At 41.7% G+C, this 22965-nt stretch overlaps 1 protein-coding gene across 1 annotated transcript in view; it reads right to left on the bottom strand.

The window, feature by feature from the left end:
- CDK17 (cyclin dependent kinase 17) overlaps positions 1–22965 on the bottom strand; it is a 77534-nt gene that overhangs the window by 31411 nt on the left and 23158 nt on the right. Inside the window, 3 exon segments of the mRNA XM_033161442.1 lie at positions 2598–2731; positions 7595–7759; positions 14286–14434. Of these exon segments, the coding sequence (XP_033017333.1) occupies positions 2598–2731; positions 7595–7759; positions 14286–14403 (417 nt within the window). The 5' untranslated portion in view covers positions 14404–14434.

The following is a 22965-nucleotide window of genomic DNA, read 5'->3' as shown; positions in this document are numbered from 1 at the left end:
CACAACCCCAGAGTCGTCCATGACTGGACTGGTCAGGGGTCCCTTTACCTTTTTAAATTCAAAGCAGAGGAAAACTTTTCCTTTCAGGAGGACTCTTCCTATGTTCTTATGATGGGGGCATGCTATCCATTTCCCACTGAATTAGGGGGCAAAGGAACAGGAGATCTATGAGTTGCCTCCTCATAGCAAGTTGGCACTGATAAGCCCTGGAAAAACTACCGTATATACCTGTGTATAAGCCGACTTTTTCAGCCCATTTTTTGGGCTGAAAAAGCCGCCCTCGGCTTATACTCGGGTGAAGCGGGCGGCTGCAGAGGGACAAGCGGCAAGAAAGGGATCCTTTCTTGCTGCTTGTCTCCCCTGCCCTGCCGATCCCGCATCTGTGACTGCTCTCTGATCCCTCGTCCTGCGGGGAGGGAAAAGTGGGGAGAAAGCGTTCCTGGCCGCTTTTCTCTCCCCATGCCTTGCGCAGAGCACACACAGCACCGAGGGATTGGAGAACCGCTGCGCTGAGACTCTCTGATCCTGTGCCTGCTCTGCGCAAGGCATTGGGGAGGGAAAAACAGGGAGAAAGTGCTCCTCAATGCTTTTTCCTTTCCAATGCCTTGCACAGAGCAGTCACTGCTCTGTGTGAGGATCGCCTCTTCCTCCTCCTCCCATCCCTTCTCCACGAAGAGGAACAGAGGTAGCGACGGTGGCAGCGGGAGCAGGAGGACGAGCATCGAGCAGGCGCGCGAGCCGGCTCAGTCCCAGAGAGCCTGTTGCTTTTGCCCCCATCCCATCCCAGCTCAGTCCGCCATAGAAACTGCCCACCCTGAAACTATCCACCCCTGAAACCTTCCCAGAATCTGCCCCCTTAATTCCTCCCTGAATATGCCCCCTCCCGAGCCCTCCCTGTAAAGAAACACTTTCTTTCCAAGCCCTCCCTCTTAACCCCTGCCCATCCCAGCTCTGCCCACTGTAGAAACTGCGCTGAGACTCTATGATCCTGTGCCTGCTCTGCGCAACGCATCGGGGAGGGGAAAGCGGGGAGAAAGTGCTCCTCGATGTTTTTTCCCTCTCTGATGCCTTGCACAGAGCAGTCACTGCTCTGTGCGAGGATCGCCTCTTCCTCCTCCTCCCGTCCCTTCTCCCCGAAGAGGAACAGAGGTAGCGACGGGGGCAGCGGGAGCAGGAGGAGGACGAGTATCGAGCAGGCGCGCGAGCCGGCTCAGTCCCAGAGAGCCTGTTGCTTTTGCCCCCATCCCATCCCAGCTCAGTCCGCCATAGAAACTGCCCACCCTGAAACTATCAACCCCTGAAACCTTCCCAGAATCTGCCCCCTTAATTCCTCCCTGAATATGCCCCCTCCCCCTGAGCCCTCCCTGTAAAGAAACACTTTCTTTCCAAGCCTTCCCTCTTAACCCCTTCCCCCATCCCAGCTCTGCCCACCCTAGAAACTACCCACCCTGAAATTTTCCCAGAATATGCCCCCTTGCCCCTGATGCCCTCCCTAAATATGCCCCACCCACCCCTGAAACCTTCCCAGAATCTGCCCCCTTCCCCCTTAATCCATTCCAGAATCTCCCCCCTTAATTCCTGCCTAAATATGCCCCCTCCCCGAGCCCTCCCTGTAAAGAGACCCTTTCTTTCCAAGCCTTCCCTCTTAACCCCTGCCCATCCCAGCTCTGCCCACCCTAGAAACTGCCCCCATCCCAGCTCTGCCCACCCTAGAAACTGCCCACTCTGAAACTTTCCCAGAATATGCCCCCTTGCCCCTGTTGCCCTTCCTAAATATGCCCCACGCACCCCTTAATCCATCCTAGAATCTGCCCCCTCCCCCCAAAACCTTCCCAAAATATTCCCCTTGCCCCCTGAAATGTACCCACAATATGCCCCCTTACCCCCTAAGCCCTCCCTGTAAGAGACCCTTTCTTTCCAAGCCTTTTATTGGTATTTATTTTTATTTTTGAAATTTACCAGTAGCTGCTGCATTTCCCACCCTCGGCTTATGCTTAAGTCAATAAGTTTTCCCAGTTTTTTGTGGTCAAATTAGGTGCCTCGGCTTATATTTGCGTCGGCTTATACTCACGTATATACGGCACATGAATTCAAACAAACTAAAACACTGGAAAAGGAGGGGAAACTTAAGAAGAACAGGAGAAAACTAAAAGTGAAGCTATTAAAAAAAAAGTAGACAGGCCTTAAAAATTAAGTTGACATGCAAAACAATCATTCTGCTTAAGAAGGCAGACTCGGGAACTAAACATGGCCATTCAAGTTGTTTGACCGTTCTTCTCTGGAAGGGTAAATTAAAGTACACTGGCCCTGCCTTCAGACTAGGAGAATTAATCACTGTATACTTTGACATATTCACATACCAACTCTCTAAAGGGTTAGATGATTTATTTACAATAAGTTCTCACAACACTATCAAAGATAATCTGGAAAAAGTGTGAAAAAAGTTAATTGCTACTTCAGTAACTACCAGCTAATTATATTGAACATCAATGAATTGACTATAAACTAACTGACAAGAAAGGAAGTAGTTAAAACCAGGCAAATAAATCCCAAGTCTCTTGTTAACATAATATAGTTTCCCATGGGGGGAGTATTACCTCCATGGAAATCCTTCTGTGTATCCGGTTTCTGAGGCAAACACCTGTAGGGGATTGGACTTCATCAGACGACGTTCCAGAAGCTTGATCGCTTTCACCATCTGATCCCATTTTTAGATTTTCATGTACAATATCTAAATCAAAGAAAACCGGCCATTACTTTACATTACTGTCTCTCAGTTAAGCAGGCACTCTGCCTTTATTGCCAACCAAAGGCACTGGAGGAAATTAATGTAGTGCCCATTTTATCAGCAAGATTGTGCCCACAACATGGTTGTTCTTTCTAAACATAAAACGGCACCATTTTGGTCCAACAAGGCTTATTGACTTGAGTTTCTATTTTTTTTAATTGAAACTTCTTCGATTTGCTTGTCTTTAAATATCAAGGCTACCAATATGCAGTTGAGATAGCAAGAAAAATGAGTTTAGAATGTGTATGGTCAAAACCTTCTGCAAAGTCATACAGCTTCTTATTAAGGATACATTTAAGAGGATACTTTATTTAAAAGCTGCTAAGAAAGAACATTTCAAGCAAGAGTAATATTCAATCATCAAACTACTTCAAGTAATGGCACTGTGTTCTTGAAATAGGTAACAGTGCAAATCAGCTCCTTGCATATGTGTCAGGGAACTGTCCCTGGCTCAGCGCAGGGTGGTGGAAGGGCTCTCAGGATGCTACAGAGAGCCCCGGCCCCACCTGACCAGCAGCACCTCCTCTTCCAGCGGAGGGAGCAGCGAGGTCTTCAGCGGGGAGGGGCAGGCAGCTTTGGGTCTTGAGAGCAGAGGCTCTGGGGATGTTGGAGAGACCCTGCACTCCCCTCACTCAGCAGGTGAGGAGGGAGACATGCCATTTCTGGCGCCCAAGTGCGCAGAGGGGTGAAACGCAAAGAGGGAAAGCGGAGATTTGGGATACTGAAACTCGTATGTTGGGGTCACAGCCAGAAGGGGCCACTCCCAGATTCTGTGAGTGACTGATACAGACATGAACTTGTAGCTCTGCACTGTAAATAGCATGCACAATAAACCTGTTAAAAGACGGTTTGGAGTCTTGTCTGGTTACTCGCGAGCAAACCACCCCCACGGAACTTACAATATGCTACAGTAAATGTCAAATTATGAATGTAACATTTACATGTAATTTTTAGCGTTTTTAAAACATAGTAGGAAATGAGAAAAACATACAAGAGCCACAATTAGTGATGACTAAATTACATCCAGATTTGTATTATTTACCTCAAATGACAACTTTATGAAGGAAAAATAGGAAAATGTCTAGTTGTTGTTGTTGTTTTTAAAGATGTTGGGTAACTGTTAAGAGGGCTTAACACTGCTTTTGCCAATATATTCCAGTGAAGGAAATGTGAACAGACTATTTTTCTTAGGGACACCAAATCTATTATTTTCAAAGTACACACGGAGTACTTTCTTGATGAAACATAAGACTGCAAGATAAAAGGCATATCTAGGCCATTCTGAAGAATTCAGTGGTGTGAATTATCTTGTCATGCTGCATAGTATTTAACAGATTCCTTTTCAAAAATGAAAGAGTGCATACTTCTCTGGATGAAAAATATCATAATAAGGAACAAGTCTACAACCAAACAAAGTGCCCTAGAAGAAATAATCCAGCAACACAATGGGCTGGTTCATATGTAAAATGAAACCATGGTTTACTGCAACACAGAGAAGCCTCAGTGAGTCTAAAAAAGGTGTTGGGCTTTGCGTGCTGCTCTCTCCCTTCTCCTCTCATACAGTCAAGAATTATGCCAAGAAAAATTACAGTTTCAAAGAAACTCAGCTTATGAGCTATGTGCAATCCTGGAATATTGGTTAAAACAAATGTTAACTGCTAACAAGACAACTTCAACCCATGGTTTAAAACGTAAGTTACAAAGTGTTTAAAGTCTAATAGTTTTCTCAAAACTTTAAATAATACTTGCTGCTGCTGTCATAGGAAAGCAGCTGCATAGTCACTCTTCAGGGCAACCTTACCCACAATGCCTCATTCTGGAAGGACCCCATGTTCCCTAGGAAACTTTGTTAAAGCTGGGCATTGCTGGTTGGAAGCCCTGAAGAGACTTGGTACACATACACTATAGGCTCTGCCTCAGGCAGCAGATGCAAAATTGAATCTCAAAATCAAGGTGGGAAGAGTCATTTTGTTGCTGCTATTCTTTAACATATTTGGATTCAGAAAAAATATTGCCTACTGCAATTATTGATCTACTGCAAATCACCCAGAACTTATGCCCACTCGAGATTTAAATATTGTTTGCTTTAAAACAGGATTCCTCTTTTGCACCTAATAGTAACTCAAGATTCTTTGAGATTGAAAGTAAAACTAGTCAGGTGTTCTGCACAGGAGAGCTGGGTGGAGTACACAAATCCAATTCCTTGCTCGGGTTTACTGAAGATTATCTAACCCTCTATGGAAATGCATACATATATTTGATTTTTGACAGAAGCTAATTTCCTTTAGTATGGGGTTACAGGCTGCTTTATGTTCCAGGCAAATCCTGTGCAATCAATGTGTGGGAGAGGAGAAAGACTACACCTGTTCCACCTGTGCATATAAACTGTTGTGTACGTACATAAGTGCAATCAACATAGGCCTAGTTATGCAAAAGCAACATTAGACTATGTGCAAGTGCATCCATTACATATCATATCCAACGCATGTTGACTCAGGTTTAGGTGACAAGGGTGATGCAATCACTTGCTGATACTATAGGCTTTGTGCCATTTTAAACATTTACTTTGTTATTTGATTCCCCACCCCCCGATAAATGCTTCTTTAGCACTATGCACCCATAACAGAAATGGATAGCTAATTAAATAAACCCTGATGCTACAATGCCTAGATTCTAGCACTATACACTAATAAATGCAATAGATTATTTAGAAATAATTATCCAATAATGATCTAATAAAGGAGGTTCTACAATTTCCCATTATGTATTCCAGTACTGTCAACTAAAGAAATATTTATTAGTATTGTAGGGGAAAGGAATCAAATCAAATCCAGGTACAGGGTTTATAAATAGGCCTTTGATACAATAAAACATGTTTGTATGTGTATTGTCACATACATGCTTTAAATAAATTATATGGAAAATGACTGATGAGGAAGGTGAAGGCTTTATTGAAAAATGCCATCTGCAGATTAAGTAGTTAGTTGCAGAATGGTTGATATCAGACAACAAAATGTTTGATCAATCCATTGTTATGAATACGAAAGATTCTTCTGTGAGTAATGACATCCATTTTGGCAATTACAATGCTTAAACTTCCAATTCAGTAGAAGCTAGGTATTAATGACTGCTGCAGTTGCTAAGCTGGAGTAGCTTCTGTTTGCAGAAATTATTTTTATAGCCCTAAATATTCTTGTATCCACTTGAAAATAAAACAAAAAAATGCACTTTGTATTAATTAAAAGTCATGCATGGTAGATGTTATTCCCATTATGCAAAAGAATAAATTTAATACAATCGACTGGGTGAAGTAGTGGCAGATGCAGGAAATTGACTATACCAACTGAAGTCCCCTTCTGCTTATCAGACAAAGCTGTACTCTGTTCATAGGAATGATTTCTATATCTTGAGCTTATTGACATAAAATTACACCTCTGGGAAACCTAATTCACATCTGCAGACACAAAGAACTGGCAAGCCTGCCAGTTAATTTCCGTATAAATGGGAGGGGGCGGGGGAACCTGCACTCATGAATATTTAAGCAATATTCCAAGGATTCAGTAACATAAAAGCATGTAATTGATTCAGACAACAAAATAATTGCAGGAGGAGAGATCACCATAAGACTTAGGAAGGAGACTGTAAAGAATGGATTGGTTATGAATCTTGTGCAAACGTTTTTCACAGCTGTCATCTCTAGCCAATGGGCTGAAGTCTGGCAATATCATCTTCCCACCATCACCAACTTAGAACAGTCAATCCAAATGTTTCATCATGGGGACTCATGATTTACACTCCACCTTTATTTTGATTGCTTCAACCACCAAACATTACTGCTATCTTAAGCTTCAGTTAAGAAGGAAGCCGACAAGAAGATGGCAACAACTGCCGTTTCCATTTAGAATGAATAAGTATACAGAAGGATGTATACTTTGAGATTTCTTGAAGCCTTTTTTTGTGAAGCACCATAACGCTGTGTACATGCTTTGTGACATACTCTGGTCTGGATTAACTGGGCCTTTCTGGAAGGGTGACAGTATTCCTTGAATCATGGGGTTCTTGAATCACAAGAGTGAACACCCAAATGGGGCTTTACAACACCATCCTATTCATGTCTACTCGTAAATAAGTCACATTGAGTTTAATAGGACTTACTCGCACATAAGTATGCATAGCACTGCAATCTTAGCGGCCTTTAAATACACGATTCTATGAACTGCTGGGCTCCTGTCAACTGCTGCCAATAAAGTGGCACTTGAGCTGCTCCACCGGCAATATGGGCAGAAGGCTGCCAATGGTATCCCCAACAGAGTCCAGCGGACAGCAATGAAATGGAGTGAAGGTTACATCAGCCTGGGATTTGCAGGATGCTGAATTGCTCTCATAGCTAGTAGGCATCAGGAGTGATTTGTTCCCAATTGCTGTGCCAGCCTCATGCAGGTGCAGGTGCAGGGATCAAGCCTGATCAGCCCAGCTCCACACCTCCTTTCTGTTGCCACCACTCTGAGCAGCCAGGCTGTGGATGTGGTGGTAGCTCCATGACTCCAGAACCTCGGCGGCGGCAGCCAACAATTTGGATTGTGGTCTGTGTGAGGGATACAGTCTACCTTCCTAAGGTGTTAGCCATTCACATGCAAATGTTTTATAAATTAATACTTACAGTTGTTGTTGTTTGGCACACAACTAACTAGGTGTCCGCCAGTTTTATTTCTATTACTATATTAGAAAAACGATTGCCTTACTGATGCTCTGGAGTGTAGAAGCCATAGAATAACATAATGAATTGATAATATAAGGACACATTACCTAATCTGCTCCCATTCCTTGGCATCGCCATGAAAGAGCCAAGGCTGCCACCGATAACACTGTGTGGTCTTCGTAGCGGAGGCTTTTTGAAGGATCCTGTGTACTGGTGAAGGAATGAGTGCATACTATGGGATGTTGGAGGTCTGCCATTCTTCACAATAGGCTCTGAAATTTGCCAACACCAACCAATTCATCCCACAAGCAGGAAATTCAGGAACATGTTGAGAGAGAGAGAGAGAGAGAGAGAGAGAGAGAGAGAGAGAGAGAGAGAGAGAAGAACAGAGTTACCACACAGTCTGCTTACAGCGGTATTTGAATCAGGTTCAAAATATTTGAAACTGGGAAGGTAGATCATCAACGGTGAAGCACACCACACAAAAGAAAACACACAAGAAAAAATGTTCACTTTCACTCCCTCCTATGTGCAGAAGCTGAGCCAGAGAAACTCCCTAAGCATAGCTGAGAGCCAGAATATTGTATAGCCTAGTAGGCATGCAGCAATCACTGAGCTGGTACAAGAGACAGGCATTCAATTCACCCCGGTATCATCAAGGTGTTGTACAGATTGACACCTCTGGCTCAGCAAAAAGGGTGAGAAAGCAGCTGCTGCAGAGGGTTTAAGAGAGCAGCAATAAGTAGGTGAACAGAAAAAAAAAATCAGATGTCCTTCCTTTCAGGGGTAGTGCAAAGTCATCATGGCACAGAGTCCACAGTGAAAAAGAAATCTGCATGTTTGCTGAATTTGCATAAATTTAAACAGGTTGCACCAGCTTTTCCTGACGAATAATGCTAAAATTCTGTTCCCAGGCAATTCACATTTTTAATGCAGGGTACGTGCAGCCCGGTGTATCATACCTCAGACCAGGGTTCCCCAAACTAAGGACCGGGGGCCGGATGCGGCCCTATCGCCTTCTAAATCCGGCCCGCGGACGGTCTGGGGAATCAGCGTGTTTTTACATGAGTAGAATGTGTCCTTTTATTTAAAATGCATCTCTGGGTTATTTGTGGGGCCTGCCTGGTGTTTTTACATGAGTAGAATGTGTGCTTTTATTTAAAATGCATCTCTGGGTTATTTTGTGGGGCATAGGAATTGGTCCATTTCCCCCCCCCCAAATATAGTCCGCCCCCCCCCCCAAGGTCTGAGGGACAGTGGACCGGCCCCCTGCTGAAAAAGTTTGCTGACCCCTGCCTCAGACAATGTGCCTGGGAAGCTGAGGGAATAACATTCTTTGAAAGTCCTGCCTAATGGACTCATCTGAAAAGGTTCCATCCTTAAGATGGCTCATATACATGCAGAAAGGGTAATATTCCGTTTTGTGAATTTAGAATACACCAACATAAGCGTAGCATAATAAATATATCATCAAGTACCTTTAAAAAAACAACCATAGAGAAAACATGAAGTGGTAAGAAAACTAAATGGCCTCAGATGTTACTGAATTACATAAATTTATTCAATTAATACATCAAAGAACCGACACAGTCTGTTAAAAAGCCTTAAGATATTCATGAAGTACCTTTGATTAAAACTAAACAAATCTGCAAGAAACAGATTGTTCAAAAGTAATCCCACACTGTCAAGTTCTCTTCTTCTATTAGACCAAAACAGTGAGAAGTCCAATCCTATGCGTGGAAAGTTTATGAGTTTTTGTGAATTTTGGATCCACAATGTAATTAAAATAAGTAGCCAAATTTCCTCAAAGAGGAAAAAAGCACTTTTTAAACTGCAAAGTGTTTATTTGCTAAAATGCAAGCATATCTTTGTGTCACTTTGTTGATTACATTTTTACTCTCATGTAGGAACACAAAAGTGTGATCTGTTTACTTTCAGCAATATATACACATACTTGTACTGTAATCACATGTTCTTTTCTACAAGGAGAAAACTGTAACAAATTATTCCTATGAACTGACCTGCTCTCTATTTTGAGTTAAACAGAGGGCAGCTCAATTCATTACAATTCTCTACAGCGGAACAATTATTGTTTAACCTTGTACCCAGGACCCTCACTCACATCCTAGGAATGTGATAATGGCAACTAGGAATGTGAAATGTTTTTTCAGACCGATTCATTTCTCTTTCCTGAGAGACAATCCAAGTACAGTGGTACCTCTGGTTAAGTACTTAATTCGTTCCGGAGGTCCGTTCTTAACCTGAAACTGTTCTTAACCTGAAGCACCACTTTAGCTAATGGCACCTCCCGCTGCACCGCCAGACCACAATTTCTGTTCTTATCCTGAAACAAAGTTCTTGACCTGAAGTGTTATTTCTGGGTTAGCAAAGTTCTTAACCTGAAGCGTATGTAACCTGAGGTACCACTGTAACTTTAAGCTATGTGACTGGATGAAACAGGTACCCCTGCCTCCTATATTACTCTTTTGAATAGCACTACTAAAGCAACAAACCAATGCTGCTAGCTTTCTTTACTGCCCTTGAAGGTATCATATACTTATTAGCACCTCTCTGCCTCCAGAAAGCAGGGCGTCCTGCAAGCTGGGAAGAAGAGTTCGCCAAGGCAAAGCCCAACACTGTCAAAAGCTAGGCCGCAGGAAACCTTCCAAGCTTAAAGGCACAACCTTCAAGCTGACAGAAAATGTCTGAGAGGACTGACTGAGTGGCGAGAGAGCCCAAAGGAGGGGGAGCAAGCTGGAAGAACAAAAGGAGCAGGGTCAAAGGGCAGGAGAGGGAGAGGGACCAAGGGAAAGAGAAAGGAGAAAGGCAACTTAGCATGGGAAGGGGATATGTGGGGCAGCAGGAACTGAGGGCAGCCAACCTCTCTGGCCTTTGTTCTCCGCTTATTACGATTCCTTCTAAGTCTCCACCACTCTCACGTACTTATGCACAGCGCAGACACTGGAGCAGTTCTGCTTGCCTAGCTATATTTTCAGAAGCTGTGGGTAACGCACAGTGAATCGAAAGTTAACACTGTTATTTCATGTTGTGTCTTCTACATAACAACCCTGTAAGACAGGGTGAAACGTGATAAAACACCTACGCTCAACCACTTCCAGACCGTAGTGAAAAGCTTCCGATAGCTAGATGGACGTTAACAGGGGTTTTTACAAAAAGGCACATCCTGTTGCTCGACCACAATCCATTTGTGCTCATTAAATAATCACGTTCATGGCTTTCCTTTGCTTCTCTGAAGCAAAGGTAACTAGCTCATTCAGTAGAATTTTGTCTCTCTCGAGACAGACAGCTGCCAACAACAGAGCGTGAGACTCTTAATCACAGGATCGTGGGTTCATGCCCCACGTTGGGCAAAAGATTCCTGCACTGCATACTAAAAGATCAATTTCTTACAAGTGTGCGATGAGCATTTTGTAGCACTTGTAACAGTGCCAGTTTTGCAGATTAAATAGGCATATATGGGCTAAGGCAATCCCACAAGCATACTGGTATATATTTAACTCCCTTGTTGATATTTGGTGAGCTGCTTCTTATGATGAAATCATTTTACAACTTTCCCACAGATCCCACAAAAACATCTCTAGATTATTAAGATTTACATATTCTGGAACCTAGCCATCAAGGGAATGGTCATTTCTTATTTCTGTGTGTCAAGAGCCTTTCCTTTGCAACTGTTCACCACAGCAGGATATTTTGGTCCTCTAAATGAGGGTGATGTCTACCCACAATTTGCAACTGTTCAGAAAACAGCTAGGATACTAAATCAATTCAAGATGACTTGCAGGAGCCTTAAACAGTGACAGATCTCAGAAGGTGAAATGGACAGGTATTAACACAGCTCTAAGTTTCTTTGTAGATGATGGAAACAGTATAAACAATGACTTCCAGAAAAACAGAAGTGCACTCTCTAAATACAGAACAAAGCAGTTGCTTAGGAACAGAATCAGGAAGCATTTCATATAGCAAGATGCTTGGGAGCCAAGGGACAAAGAAACTCTCTGGTGAGATGTTTAACTGTAGTCATATGGATTTATATCTAGCTGTGTACAATATGTGTGTTGGACTTTGGATCAACAACAAGCTTTATGTTGTGTGCTTTACCATGAAGAAGCCAACAGTGCAACATCTATAAGCAAAGGCTTCAAGCCAAACTGGAAATAGCAAAAACTGGTCCTTACTGGTGCCTTAGCACCAGTGCCCTGGGGAGGTCACTTAGGTGCTGTTAGCAGCGGTTTGACTGCACCCCTGGAGGCGCACTTAATTATCTCTTGAGATAGACAGATGCCAACAGTAAGTTATATCACTAGCATTTATGGAATGTGTCCTCTGCTCCCTTCACCACCTTTTCCCATATGGTCAGTGCAGCTTGAAGCTTCCAAAATGTGTAAATAAACAGTATACTTGAAAAGGCTTAAAAGGCAACATAGTCAATAGGACTGGTGATGTAGAATCTCATTTGCCAGGGTTAAATCTACTCCACTTCCTATCTGACTAAAAAACAACACCAAGAGTACACTGTCCTTCGCCCCTCTTGTTCATGATTTCCTTGCAGTACTTTGGGATGCTCCTCCCCCTTCCTACACACTCTTCCGCCCCACACATAATGTTCTCTTCCTTTCTGCTACTATTTGTTCCTTCTTCCCACAAAGCTTCACTTTCTCTATACATACAGTTACTTAAAAATGAGAGTTAGCAACAGGGTTCTGTTCTCGAAGGCCTGAGGTGACAGTTCTAGCCATGATTTCATGAATGCCTTTTGTACAGCAGCAATAAACATAAGAGTTCAATTTCCTTAGAGGCGGATACACAGCAAGACAAGCACACATGTGGGACAGGATTTGGCTGCGTAATGGCAAGTCAATATTATTCATTCTGAATTGTTGGAAGAGGAAACGCAGCGTGTGAGCAAGGAAGGATATTCTGCTCTGAACACACACACATGTATATTTAATGCTTAGGATATTATGTATATCATAATAATACAGTCTGAGAAGTTAAGCCATGCCTTAAGAAACAGTCCTTCGGATAGTGAACTGTATAATTTGACTCATTCTCAGATCTGAATAAGGCACGCCCACCTTTATGCAACTTCTCCTTTTCTATATAACGCATCACAAATAGCTTTCCCACATGCATAGGAACTGTGATCACTACTCAAATAAATAATTTGCATGAAATTAAGGGAACCATAAACACCGCTGAAGTTTTGTTGACATTCTTTGCTGCAACTTCTACTCATATAGAGGTAAACTATTTCTTACACAGTGGTACCTTGGGTTACAAACACCTCGGGTTACAAACTCTGCTAACCCGGAAGCAGTACCTCGGGTTACAAACTTTGCCCCAGGATGAGAACAGAAATCTCGCCACGGCGGCGTGGTGGCAATTGGAAGCCCCATTAGCAAAAGCGCACCACAGGTTAAGAATGGTTCCGGGTTAAGAACGGACCTCCGGAACGAATTAAGTTCGTAACCCGAGGTACCACTGTACTGAACAACAGCAGAAGAGGCTCCAACAAACCTTTAGCTGAATATTGGCTGTTCTCTTCTTTGCAAATAAATTCCTGTATCCAAATTTAGAGGAGGGAAAGGGCCATGTAGAATTCTGAATGGTCACAGAATAGGGTTTCAGCACCTCCCTCCCCATGAGTAGCTAAAGCAAGATAATTACAGTGCTACCTCTGGTTATGAACTTAATTCGTTCCAGAGGTCTGTTCTTAATCTGAGGTACAACTTTAGCTAATGGAGCCTCCCATTGCCACCGTCGCGCAATTTGTGTTCTCACCCTGAGGTAAAGTTCTTAACCGAGGTACTACTTCCGGGTTAGCAAAGTCTGTAACCCAAAGTGTTTGTAACCCGAGGTACCACTGTATATATTGCTCAGTCTATTAGATTGTCTTCATCATAGCTTCTTCTAAGCTATTGATCAACAGTTACTTGCCAGGATCCCAGGCAGATGTCACTCCAAGCCAGTTAACCAGTTGCACAAAGAACAGGATCTGGGACCTTGTGCATGCAAAGCACCACTGAGAGACAGTCTTCTGCCATATTATGCAAATTAAAGAAATAGAAATCAATTAAGGAAAAATGTATGGATTCCAGTGTGTGTGTGTGTGTGTGTGTGTGTGTGTGTGTGTGTGTGTGTAAAGAATTTGGATTACCTTGGCAGAGAAATTTGAAATACCAAAATCTTCCTAGCAGTAAGACACTAGAATCCCTTCTGATATTGTTGGACTACCAATTCCTGCTGCCCAATTCACATGAACATCAATGAGATGTTGTGCAACCAATCTCATCTGTTATACTGTGAAACACCACTATTGGACAAGCCATGCACACTGTTCAGTGCTTTTAAGAAGCCATGAGTTTGGGATCTCAGCTTATGCTTTCTAAACAACTCATCAGCTGTTATTTTACACAGCTGCAAAAATAAAGCAATATTATAAACACAATACTGAATACCATAATTTACAAGGCAGTAATTGTAGCTAGTTAAGTATGAAATGATACCGCATTTTTGTAGCTTAATGTGTTAATGATACAAGGCTAGACACAAAGGCATTTTTGAAGTATTCCCATCAAATCTGTAGTAACTTGAGCTTAATAAATATATTTAACTTGCAATTACTTCCCGAAAGTAAAGATACACACTTGTTATTCTAAACTAAAATGTTAAAACTAATTTAAATTCATCACTCTTGCTGCAAGTAACTTTTATCATTAAAAGAATACCAGTTTTCATAAATACTTGATAAAATTTAAGCAAAGCAGTTATTTTTACCGTTATCTTTACTGCTGTTTTCTTCAATAGTCATTTGTTCGGCCAGTTCAGAAAGTGACTCATCAATCGTCTGGCTCCCACGCAAAGTTAGGGAAAGTCTCCTCTTGAACTTTTTCATTCTATCTGTAATACGTCTGGCTCAAGGAAGCCTATTAAAATAAGAAAGTTGTTATTTTAAACACTTGTTTCAACCATATGAAAAAATGTGTTTAGTGCTGATTGCTTCTATCAATCTAAACTTTGTAAGGTCATTTTAACAAAAGAGCTAAGTTTTGAAATTGTGAATTTAACACTGCTTAATGTTTATCTCAGTTCTATTCTGGCTTATCTTGGCTTGTGGTGGGTAAGTTGTAACAAAGTAAAATACCCCATTAAAAGACACTACACATTTATTGTAACACACCCAGTCTCCGCTTTTTAAAACCAAGCAAAGTTTTACAGGCTTAGACTGACAAATCTCTAGGAAATGGTAGTTCCACAACTGTGTTGTGAGCAACTAGAATATTCTTCATCTATATGTTCCTACTGTCCAACTTCATATGTAGATGGTGTAATTTTTAAAAAGGTACATCTTATGGGTTATGATGAAATTTAAGGGAGGTCTAACCAATAGAAGCACTTCCTGGGAGATCTGACTGTGTGGAAGCTGGGTTTGGAAGAGAGTTTGTATACACAATTCTGTTGGGACTGGACTAATTGCAAGTGAATTAAAGTTCCTTCACATTAGAAGGAACCATAAGTGGTGAACTTTCAGCTCTCCAAATGTTGTTGAACTATAATTCTCATCACCCCTGATGGGATGGGATGGGACCATGCTTGCAATGGATGATGGGAACTGTAGTTCAGCAAGATCTGGAGAGACAAAGGTTCACCATTGCTGCATTAGATAAACTTCATGCAACAGCCTTCTGCAGCAAAAACAGAACACACCTTTCACAATTTTCCAGGGAGATCCCTCTCCTACACAAGCAGGCTGGATGGGGGATCAAAAGCACAACAAGGGCAATCCTTGATGGGTGTGGTCAGAACAGATTTCCACAAATGTGCTTTCCGGGTCGCTACAAACCAGACCAAATTATTTCCTGGTGACAGTCTGCCCAACCCCAACAAAACACAAGAACCTCCCCCACACTCCCAAGCTATACTATGCTCTCATTCTTTGATTAGTTGAAGGGACAGACTCTGACCAACTCCAGTCCTCTAGCATATACACAGGACTCAAGGGAGAGGACAGCAGAGATTTGTGACAATCCTGCTTGGTTGAATTCAAATGCTTTGAAATCCCAGTACAGGTTTACTGGGCATGAAATATTACTCCCATCTTTATGACAATCTCTCAAGGTGGTAGGAAAGCAAATAAAGCAATTAAAATAACATGGAAAGAGAAAGGGGGGATAATACAGCTTCTTACTGAGAGCAGGCTGGGCCAGCTTCTCCAAACTATTTGCTCACTTTTTGATTTACCTGTTCAAAACTGGACCATGTTTCAAACAGAAGTGCTAGAAATATGAAGGCAAAGCAGATCAGGAACTACAATAAAAGTTATTTTTTAATTTTTTATTTTATAAAATAGTAAAACAGGAAGATTCTTCTGTTTTGTCAAAGTTCTTGTGCTGAAGATGAGCCATCAATTATGGAAAATCTTTGGGACTAAAGTACAATGACGTGGAAACATCTTCCACATCAGAACCAATGGAATGTATGACTTATTCCTTACTTCCTATCAATGCGCAGGAAAGCATTCTAAAACAAAGGGTAAATTAAGTCCAGAGGGATGTTCTGTGTGAGTCTTACTGTGTTGGCGAACAGACTTCAGAAAAGTATCTGATTCATGCGTTGTGGCCAGTTTAAGTATTTTTAAGGATTAGTTTATGAATCCTGCCAACCTCAGACCCAAGTGTTGCATTAGAAGAAAGGCATGGTTGCTACTCCCTTGTTAGCTTCCCATGAAATGGGAAGGCAAAACATATTTACTTTACATACCTAGCACTTTCAACTAAGGGGGAAACCTATTCTATTTTTGAGTTGCAATTGTTTTTGATGTACAGAACATGGGCTGAGTACATATAGTTTTTAGTCCAAAGGACCCATGATGTTTAAGCAGATATAACCACATACAAATTATACTCCTTTCTGCAGAAGTCTGAATGGCAATATAAAAAGACTACTACAGACACCCCCCCAAAAAAAAACGCTGCTAATCTGGCAAAGATACATTTGTTCCACTGGTATGCCAACACAAACTAAAAGAATTAGAATTTGGCAAGAGAAATACTGTATACTGCTTAAGAATAGCTTTGGGAGGAATGGTGGGGATATAAATTTAATAAATAAACAAATGCAGCTCAGAACTGAACTAATGCAGCATTTAATGTCTGAGTTTTTTTCAGGCATATGCTGCTGAAGACTGGAAATTTAAGCAAAAAAAAATAAAAAATCAAATGTAATAATGAAGAACCAGTCCCTGCCAGTAACGTGAAAATGAATGCCCTTCATTATATTAAGACATGGATAGATGTATTTGTTTTCTAGTGGAAACTAATTCCATTTCTAGGCACAATACAATAGTAAATGGTACTGTTGCTGGCTAAAGTGTAAGGTTCACTGCCAAAAAACAAACACAAAACCCAACATAAAAGGTTGTGTGCAATGTAGCGACAAACTGAAGTCACACAGAGGTATACTTGTTCCACTGGTGAAATGTTCTGCACCAGCGGAATTCTGTGCACAAAAAAAGAGAAAAAGCATAAGCTGGTTGTTGCTGACTTTGTGCAACAGCTTGCAGAATCTGTTGGAAAACCAGTTCCTGCTAGCACAACTGCTGTATTCCTCTGTTGTGCAACATTAAAACTCACAATGAACACTGGATATAACCCACTAAATTCCACACTCTAATCTGACTTTGATAGTCTGCTTTTCTGTGAAGTTCTGATTGCATGCTACCAGTGCCTCAACCTGGTGTGGCAATGATTATTAAGCTATCCCCACAATGTAGATGCTCCTCTTTCCCACAATGACTTGGCCAACGTCTAGCTCCAGAAGCTGGAAGACAGCAAAAGAAAGCTCATATGAAAATCCTGCAGTGTTTTTGTACATCTCAACCTGAGCTACTTTCAATAGTCAGCCTTGGAGTCAACAGGCTGCAAAGGATGGGGTCATGCAATTTTTTACATGGAAGTGGTTGCCTTCTTCTGCAGGGCTTTCATTCTCCCTACTTGCAAAGCTGTCAAAAATTAACAAAGCAAGTCATTCTTAGCACAAATAGTTATGGTATCAAATACAAAGAGAGGCAGCTGTAATTTCAGACAAAGCTTCATTTACACGGCATCCACAGCTATTGGCAGCATGTGATAAACGTACTCAATTTTTTAGGGCATGCAGTGATACAATTATGAGGTTAGCTGATGGGCAATTATGCCATCTGCTTTACAGTGGTACCTCGTGTTACGTACTTAATCCGTTCCGGAGGTCCGTTTGTAACCAGAAACCGCTCATAACATGAGCTCCCGCTGCTGCCGCAACGCCGGAGCGCAACATCCCGGGGCAAAGGTCGCAACAAGGGGCATCTACTTCCGGGTTAGCGGAGCATGTAACCCGCAGCATTCGTAAGGTGGGTGGTACATAACATGAGGTACCACTGTATTTGTACTGCATTTGTACCTCTCTTTAGTGGACAGTTTTACAATAATCATCTCCACCACCACGACCATTTTCAGAGCAGTGCATAGCTGCCTCTGAACAGAAAAAGACAGCAGGGTAAACTAAAGAGTGATACAGAGTTCAACTCCATGGGCGTAGCCAGGCCTTTTGTTGGGGGGTGGCAGAACCTCAGTTTACTATGTATTTTTATTGATTTTTATTGATGGGGGGGGGACTGCCCATCCCTGCCTCCCCTGGCTACGCCCATGTTCAACTCTGCTGTCTTTCATTACAGGAGTGATCACACTTTTTGTGGGGAGGGGTAGCACATCTTGCTGGCATGGTGTTCAGCTTTCAAATTTAAAAAAGGAAGAGCCTTAGACAAACAAAAAACAAAAACAACCTCGTAATAATCAGGATGGCCCCTGCTGCCAGACACAGTTCTGTCTAGCTCAAAGCCTTTATATTTCTATACCAAAATAAGCCTGCTTCCACCTGCTTCTCACTCACCTGGCTGATCTCTGACTCTCTAAAGTAACATGGGCGCAACAATTTACACCAATCTAAAAATCAACAAGGATAAATGGGCAGTCCAATACATTTCTGGAGGCATGGATGATACAAAGATTTCTGATACATGTGACAAATCAGACCCCTAACACAACAGTCCTAGGAAGAACAACAAAATTATGGATATTAATGTCTGTCTGTGACAATAAACAGGAGAAGAACTTGTAATTAGTAAATGAAGGCCATGCCATCTGTATAAAGCAACAGAAATGACCAGAGGCAGCAACAGAACACTTGAAAACACATGACCAGTAAAAGCAGACACACACCTCTAATGATGTCACAGTTCCAACAGAGTGTGGAAGTTCTTTCCAGGTAACAAATGCCTTTTAGCAGATGACTAGTGTGCTGCCAGATCTGATGGGATTATGAGAAGAAACTATTGCAACATGGTTCCCACCCCTAAAATCACACACTTGGATTCAAAGGCACCCTTTTTCAAGTGGATGGCGCAAAATGGCCTCTCTGATTTCCTCCTACTCCTTGCATCCACTGCAACTTCCTGAGGCCACAGTATGCTGCTCTCAAGAACCCCTAGATATCAACAGCAGCTTTTTGGGTGGCAGTAGCCTCCTAGACAGAGCCCACCTGCATGTTTTTGTATATAAGCCCTAGTACTTGAAGAGATGTGCATATTCCCACTATAAAGAGGTGGAGAGAGAGAATGTATAAAATGTGAGCTTGATCATCATTTCACTTCTGCTAATACCAAACTTGATAGTCCAGTGAAACATGCTTATTGCCCTCCAAGAGGAAGAGAAAGTGGAGAGTGTATGTCCAGAAAGGGTATGGGGAGGTAAACATATTTGCGAAACATCTGACCTGACAGGACCTCCAACAATTTAAATGCATTCCAAGACCATAATTCTTACGCCACCACAACACCAGGATGCTATAAACTTTCAAGGACTTTGAGCTCTTTGAAGTTAAATGAATTCTGGGTGGGGGTTCTGGAATTAATTAGAAAAGTAATTATGCAATCCTAATTAATCATCCTTCCAGGGACTTTTTAAGCTTCTATAAAGGTGAAAAAATTTCTAAGAGTAAGTAGTACTGCTTAAAAATATTATAGCAGTTGAATTGATTCCAGGCTGTGCAACATGACGCACATGCTCCTTGAATCCAACCTCCCACTCAAAATCTCCTGTACACTGTTGAAAGGTAAAGGTAAAATCCTTGACTTCACAGCTTGAGCTCAAAGCTACTGAATCCTACTTACCTAGCTCTAAACCCCAACAGTCAGACCCATAGTGCAATGGCACTGTAGAACTGCTGAGGTTCAGGCTTAGCTGAGAACTGTTGTTTGAGCTCATTGCTGCAACTGCTGAGCTTTGTCAACTCACTAGCTTTAGCTGAAAGGTGGCCTTGGTGGCAGGGGAGGAAGGGAAGTGGAGAGAACAATGGCACTTCCAGCCTCCCAGCAGACTAGACTCCCTCCCCTCTCCTCTGTTGCTGGGTGATGCAGAATCCGAAAGGGGTCTAGAGTCACTTCCTCTCCCAGTCCATCTCCAATGGTGACTGTTCTTTGGAGGGGGGGCAGGCCTGCGTCCCCAGTGTGGCCAGTTTCACCAATCCCTACGTATGCCTCTGCCTACCATTCAGTGCCAGAAGCTGTGAGATCAGACACCAAGTGCCCTTAATTGCTCCATACTTTGGTTAAATTTGGTATTTGGTCTGCACAAAGGGCAGAACAAAGTGTGACAGATCTAATCAGCAAATCTGTTTGATCATCTATTCTCCCTATGAGACAAATTCTGTCTCTTAAAGGCAGATCCAGAAAATTCAAAGATAAGTTCTCCCTCAATATTCACGGGGAGTCCAAAACTTCTAGTAGCACATATATGCAAAAAGGGGCTTAGCTGCTGTTAAGAGTTACCACCCACTCCCTTTTAAATGAAAAGACTGAACTAACTTCAGGAAAAAGCAGAAACCAGAGAATACATGCTAAAATCTATTGAGAATGGGACTAGTTCATCTAGCTGTCCAACTATCACTACCTATTTACAGCTAGCAGAGGTTTTGTATGCAACTTGATTTCTGTTTATTAATAATAGGAAATTGGTCACTTTCAAACTATCTAAGACAGGCAAGTGTAATAAATAAGGTCGTTGCTCTTACTTTACAACACTTTCCCACTGCACACCTTCTATTAAACCTATGAAAATACTGTGAAATATTTGATTATTAACTCTTTTTGCATTAGGTTGGGATCTTAAGACCTGCCACTATTGGAGGCAGCATGTTTACTTATTGCTCTGAGTATATCATGCCTACTCTGCAAACTTTACATTGGCTAGACACCAAAGGCAGATTGAGTTTTAGGACAGCATAAGGCAGGGGTCAGCAAACTTTTTCAGCAGGGGGCTGGTCCACTGTCCCTCAGACCTTGTGGGGGGCCAGACTATATTTTGAAAAAAAATTATGAACCAATTCCTATGCCCCACAAATAACCCAGAGATGCATTTTTAATAAAAGCACACATTCTACTCATGTAAAAACACGCTGATTCCCAGACCGTCCGCGGGACGGATTTAGAAGGCAATTAGGCCGCATCCGGCCCCCAGGCCTTAGTTTGGGGACCCCTGGCATAAGGGCTCGTTTAAAGTTCTGGCTCCAAGACTTCACAGCTTGGTAAAAAGCTGCAATTTGAAATCTACTTGTATTCACGATAACTTAAATGTAAAGGCAATGAGTTGCAAAACTGATTTGTTGAAAGAGAGCCTACACATTACGGCACATTTTCCTCTGATATCTACTTACTGCTTCCCAGATTCAATGCAAGTCTGAAACAAATCCAACGGAGGCATTTCTTTAAAGATCCACATAAGTGCTTATTATTCTTTACCACTCAGTTTTCAATTAACTTGTTCAGCAGGGGAACCTTTTTATCCTGTTTTGCATTAGTTAACTCTTGCGTACAAATACTACATGACAGTGAACACTGACTTCCACATGTGAATTCTGACAATCCCAACTGGTTTGTGTGAATGTCCAAGTGAATCTATGAAATACTGACAGTGCCCCAACTGCTGTTTGGATATACACAGTTGGCAAATTACATTTAGATCACTGTCAACATTAGCCATCTGGAATTGTCAGGACTCATACTTGAAAACGTCACAGTTCACCAGATTTTGGACATTCACAGCAATGTACACACATATTACAGATTTCTAACGAATAAAAGACACATAGTGCTGCTGTTTCTTTTTAGCTACTTTGGGTTAGAGGACTATCAATAAGGTCTACCCTCTCTACCCCCGCAAAAATACATGTCCTTTGAACACGAACGTGGCAATCATTTCTGGCTTACAAACACTGGGCTTTCCAAATGCAGAAATGCTTTTAAAACCATAGCATTCATATACTGTACATAGATCTGAAAAGCAATCCTAACAGCAAGATTCAGATATACAGTAGTATATCTGCTGCAGCAAAAGCTGCTTATCTGCTCAGCTCATTCCTACCATACTGACTATAATCATTTCTATACTTTCCAGCAGCTACACTGTAGATAAATGTCTTCATTCATATGCAGGTGGCTAACATGAGACAAATGCAGTGAACTTGAACAGAATGAGGGCTTTCTATAGTTGTTAGTCACTGATGTAATCTGACTGTACCATTTACAGAATGTCTTCACTTACCACTTACATCATTCTGCTCAGTGTAAGGCTTTAAAAAATTCATTATCGATATCACAAAGTAAAATAAATATAGATGCATTATTCAAAGCAGCTCCCTTTTTAAAAGCCACCTCTTCTTTGAACTCCGTTAAAAATATAAGGCATCTCAATAGCAAATTCTGATTCTCAAACTTTTATTAGCATATGCACAAGATTCAAGTAGGGTTCAATACAAGAAAATACTCCAAACGTGCATCTAACACTTATCCACACTGGATAAATATTAAAAGGCTACTTTGCGACATCGCAATAGTATATTTTTAAACAACTGGGTTTTGTCCTATGGGACATGGATATTCTTGCAACTATGAAAAACAAATATTCACTATCAATGTTTACAACAGAGATTGCCAAAGTCACCTAAATTGCAAAGTTCAGTTATAAGAAGCAGCTAATGCAAAGGCATTGCCTAGCTACACAAATTGCACAAAAGGTGTAGATTATTAGGCCAAAAATGTTGACTGAAACAAGAGACTTGGATAGACATCTGTAAGAGTAACCTCATAATTCTGTCTACTAATACTCATCATATCAATTTTGTCAGTCCACCCGTTACTAATCAACCATGTTAGAAAGGGGAGGATTGACAAAATGTAAGCAATATGAAAATCAAGATGGTCACATGCTTATCAATCACACTGACTTCCTCTGAAATCACACTTAGAGGGGAAATGTTTGAAGTGTGTTAATCATTTGCAGCTGGATACTATAAGTTTCTCCATTAAATTAGAAGATGGAAGTCAAAACAGCCCTGTTTATTCAAGTCCAGTCTCTTCTTAATGCAA

This window comes from Lacerta agilis, chromosome 10 (assembly GCF_009819535.1).
Source record: "Lacerta agilis isolate rLacAgi1 chromosome 10, rLacAgi1.pri, whole genome shotgun sequence".
Classification (NCBI taxonomy): Eukaryota; Metazoa; Chordata; class Lepidosauria; order Squamata; family Lacertidae; genus Lacerta; species Lacerta agilis.
Note: the sequence above shows the minus strand (reverse complement) of the source record. Positions and strands in the feature narration are given on the sequence as shown.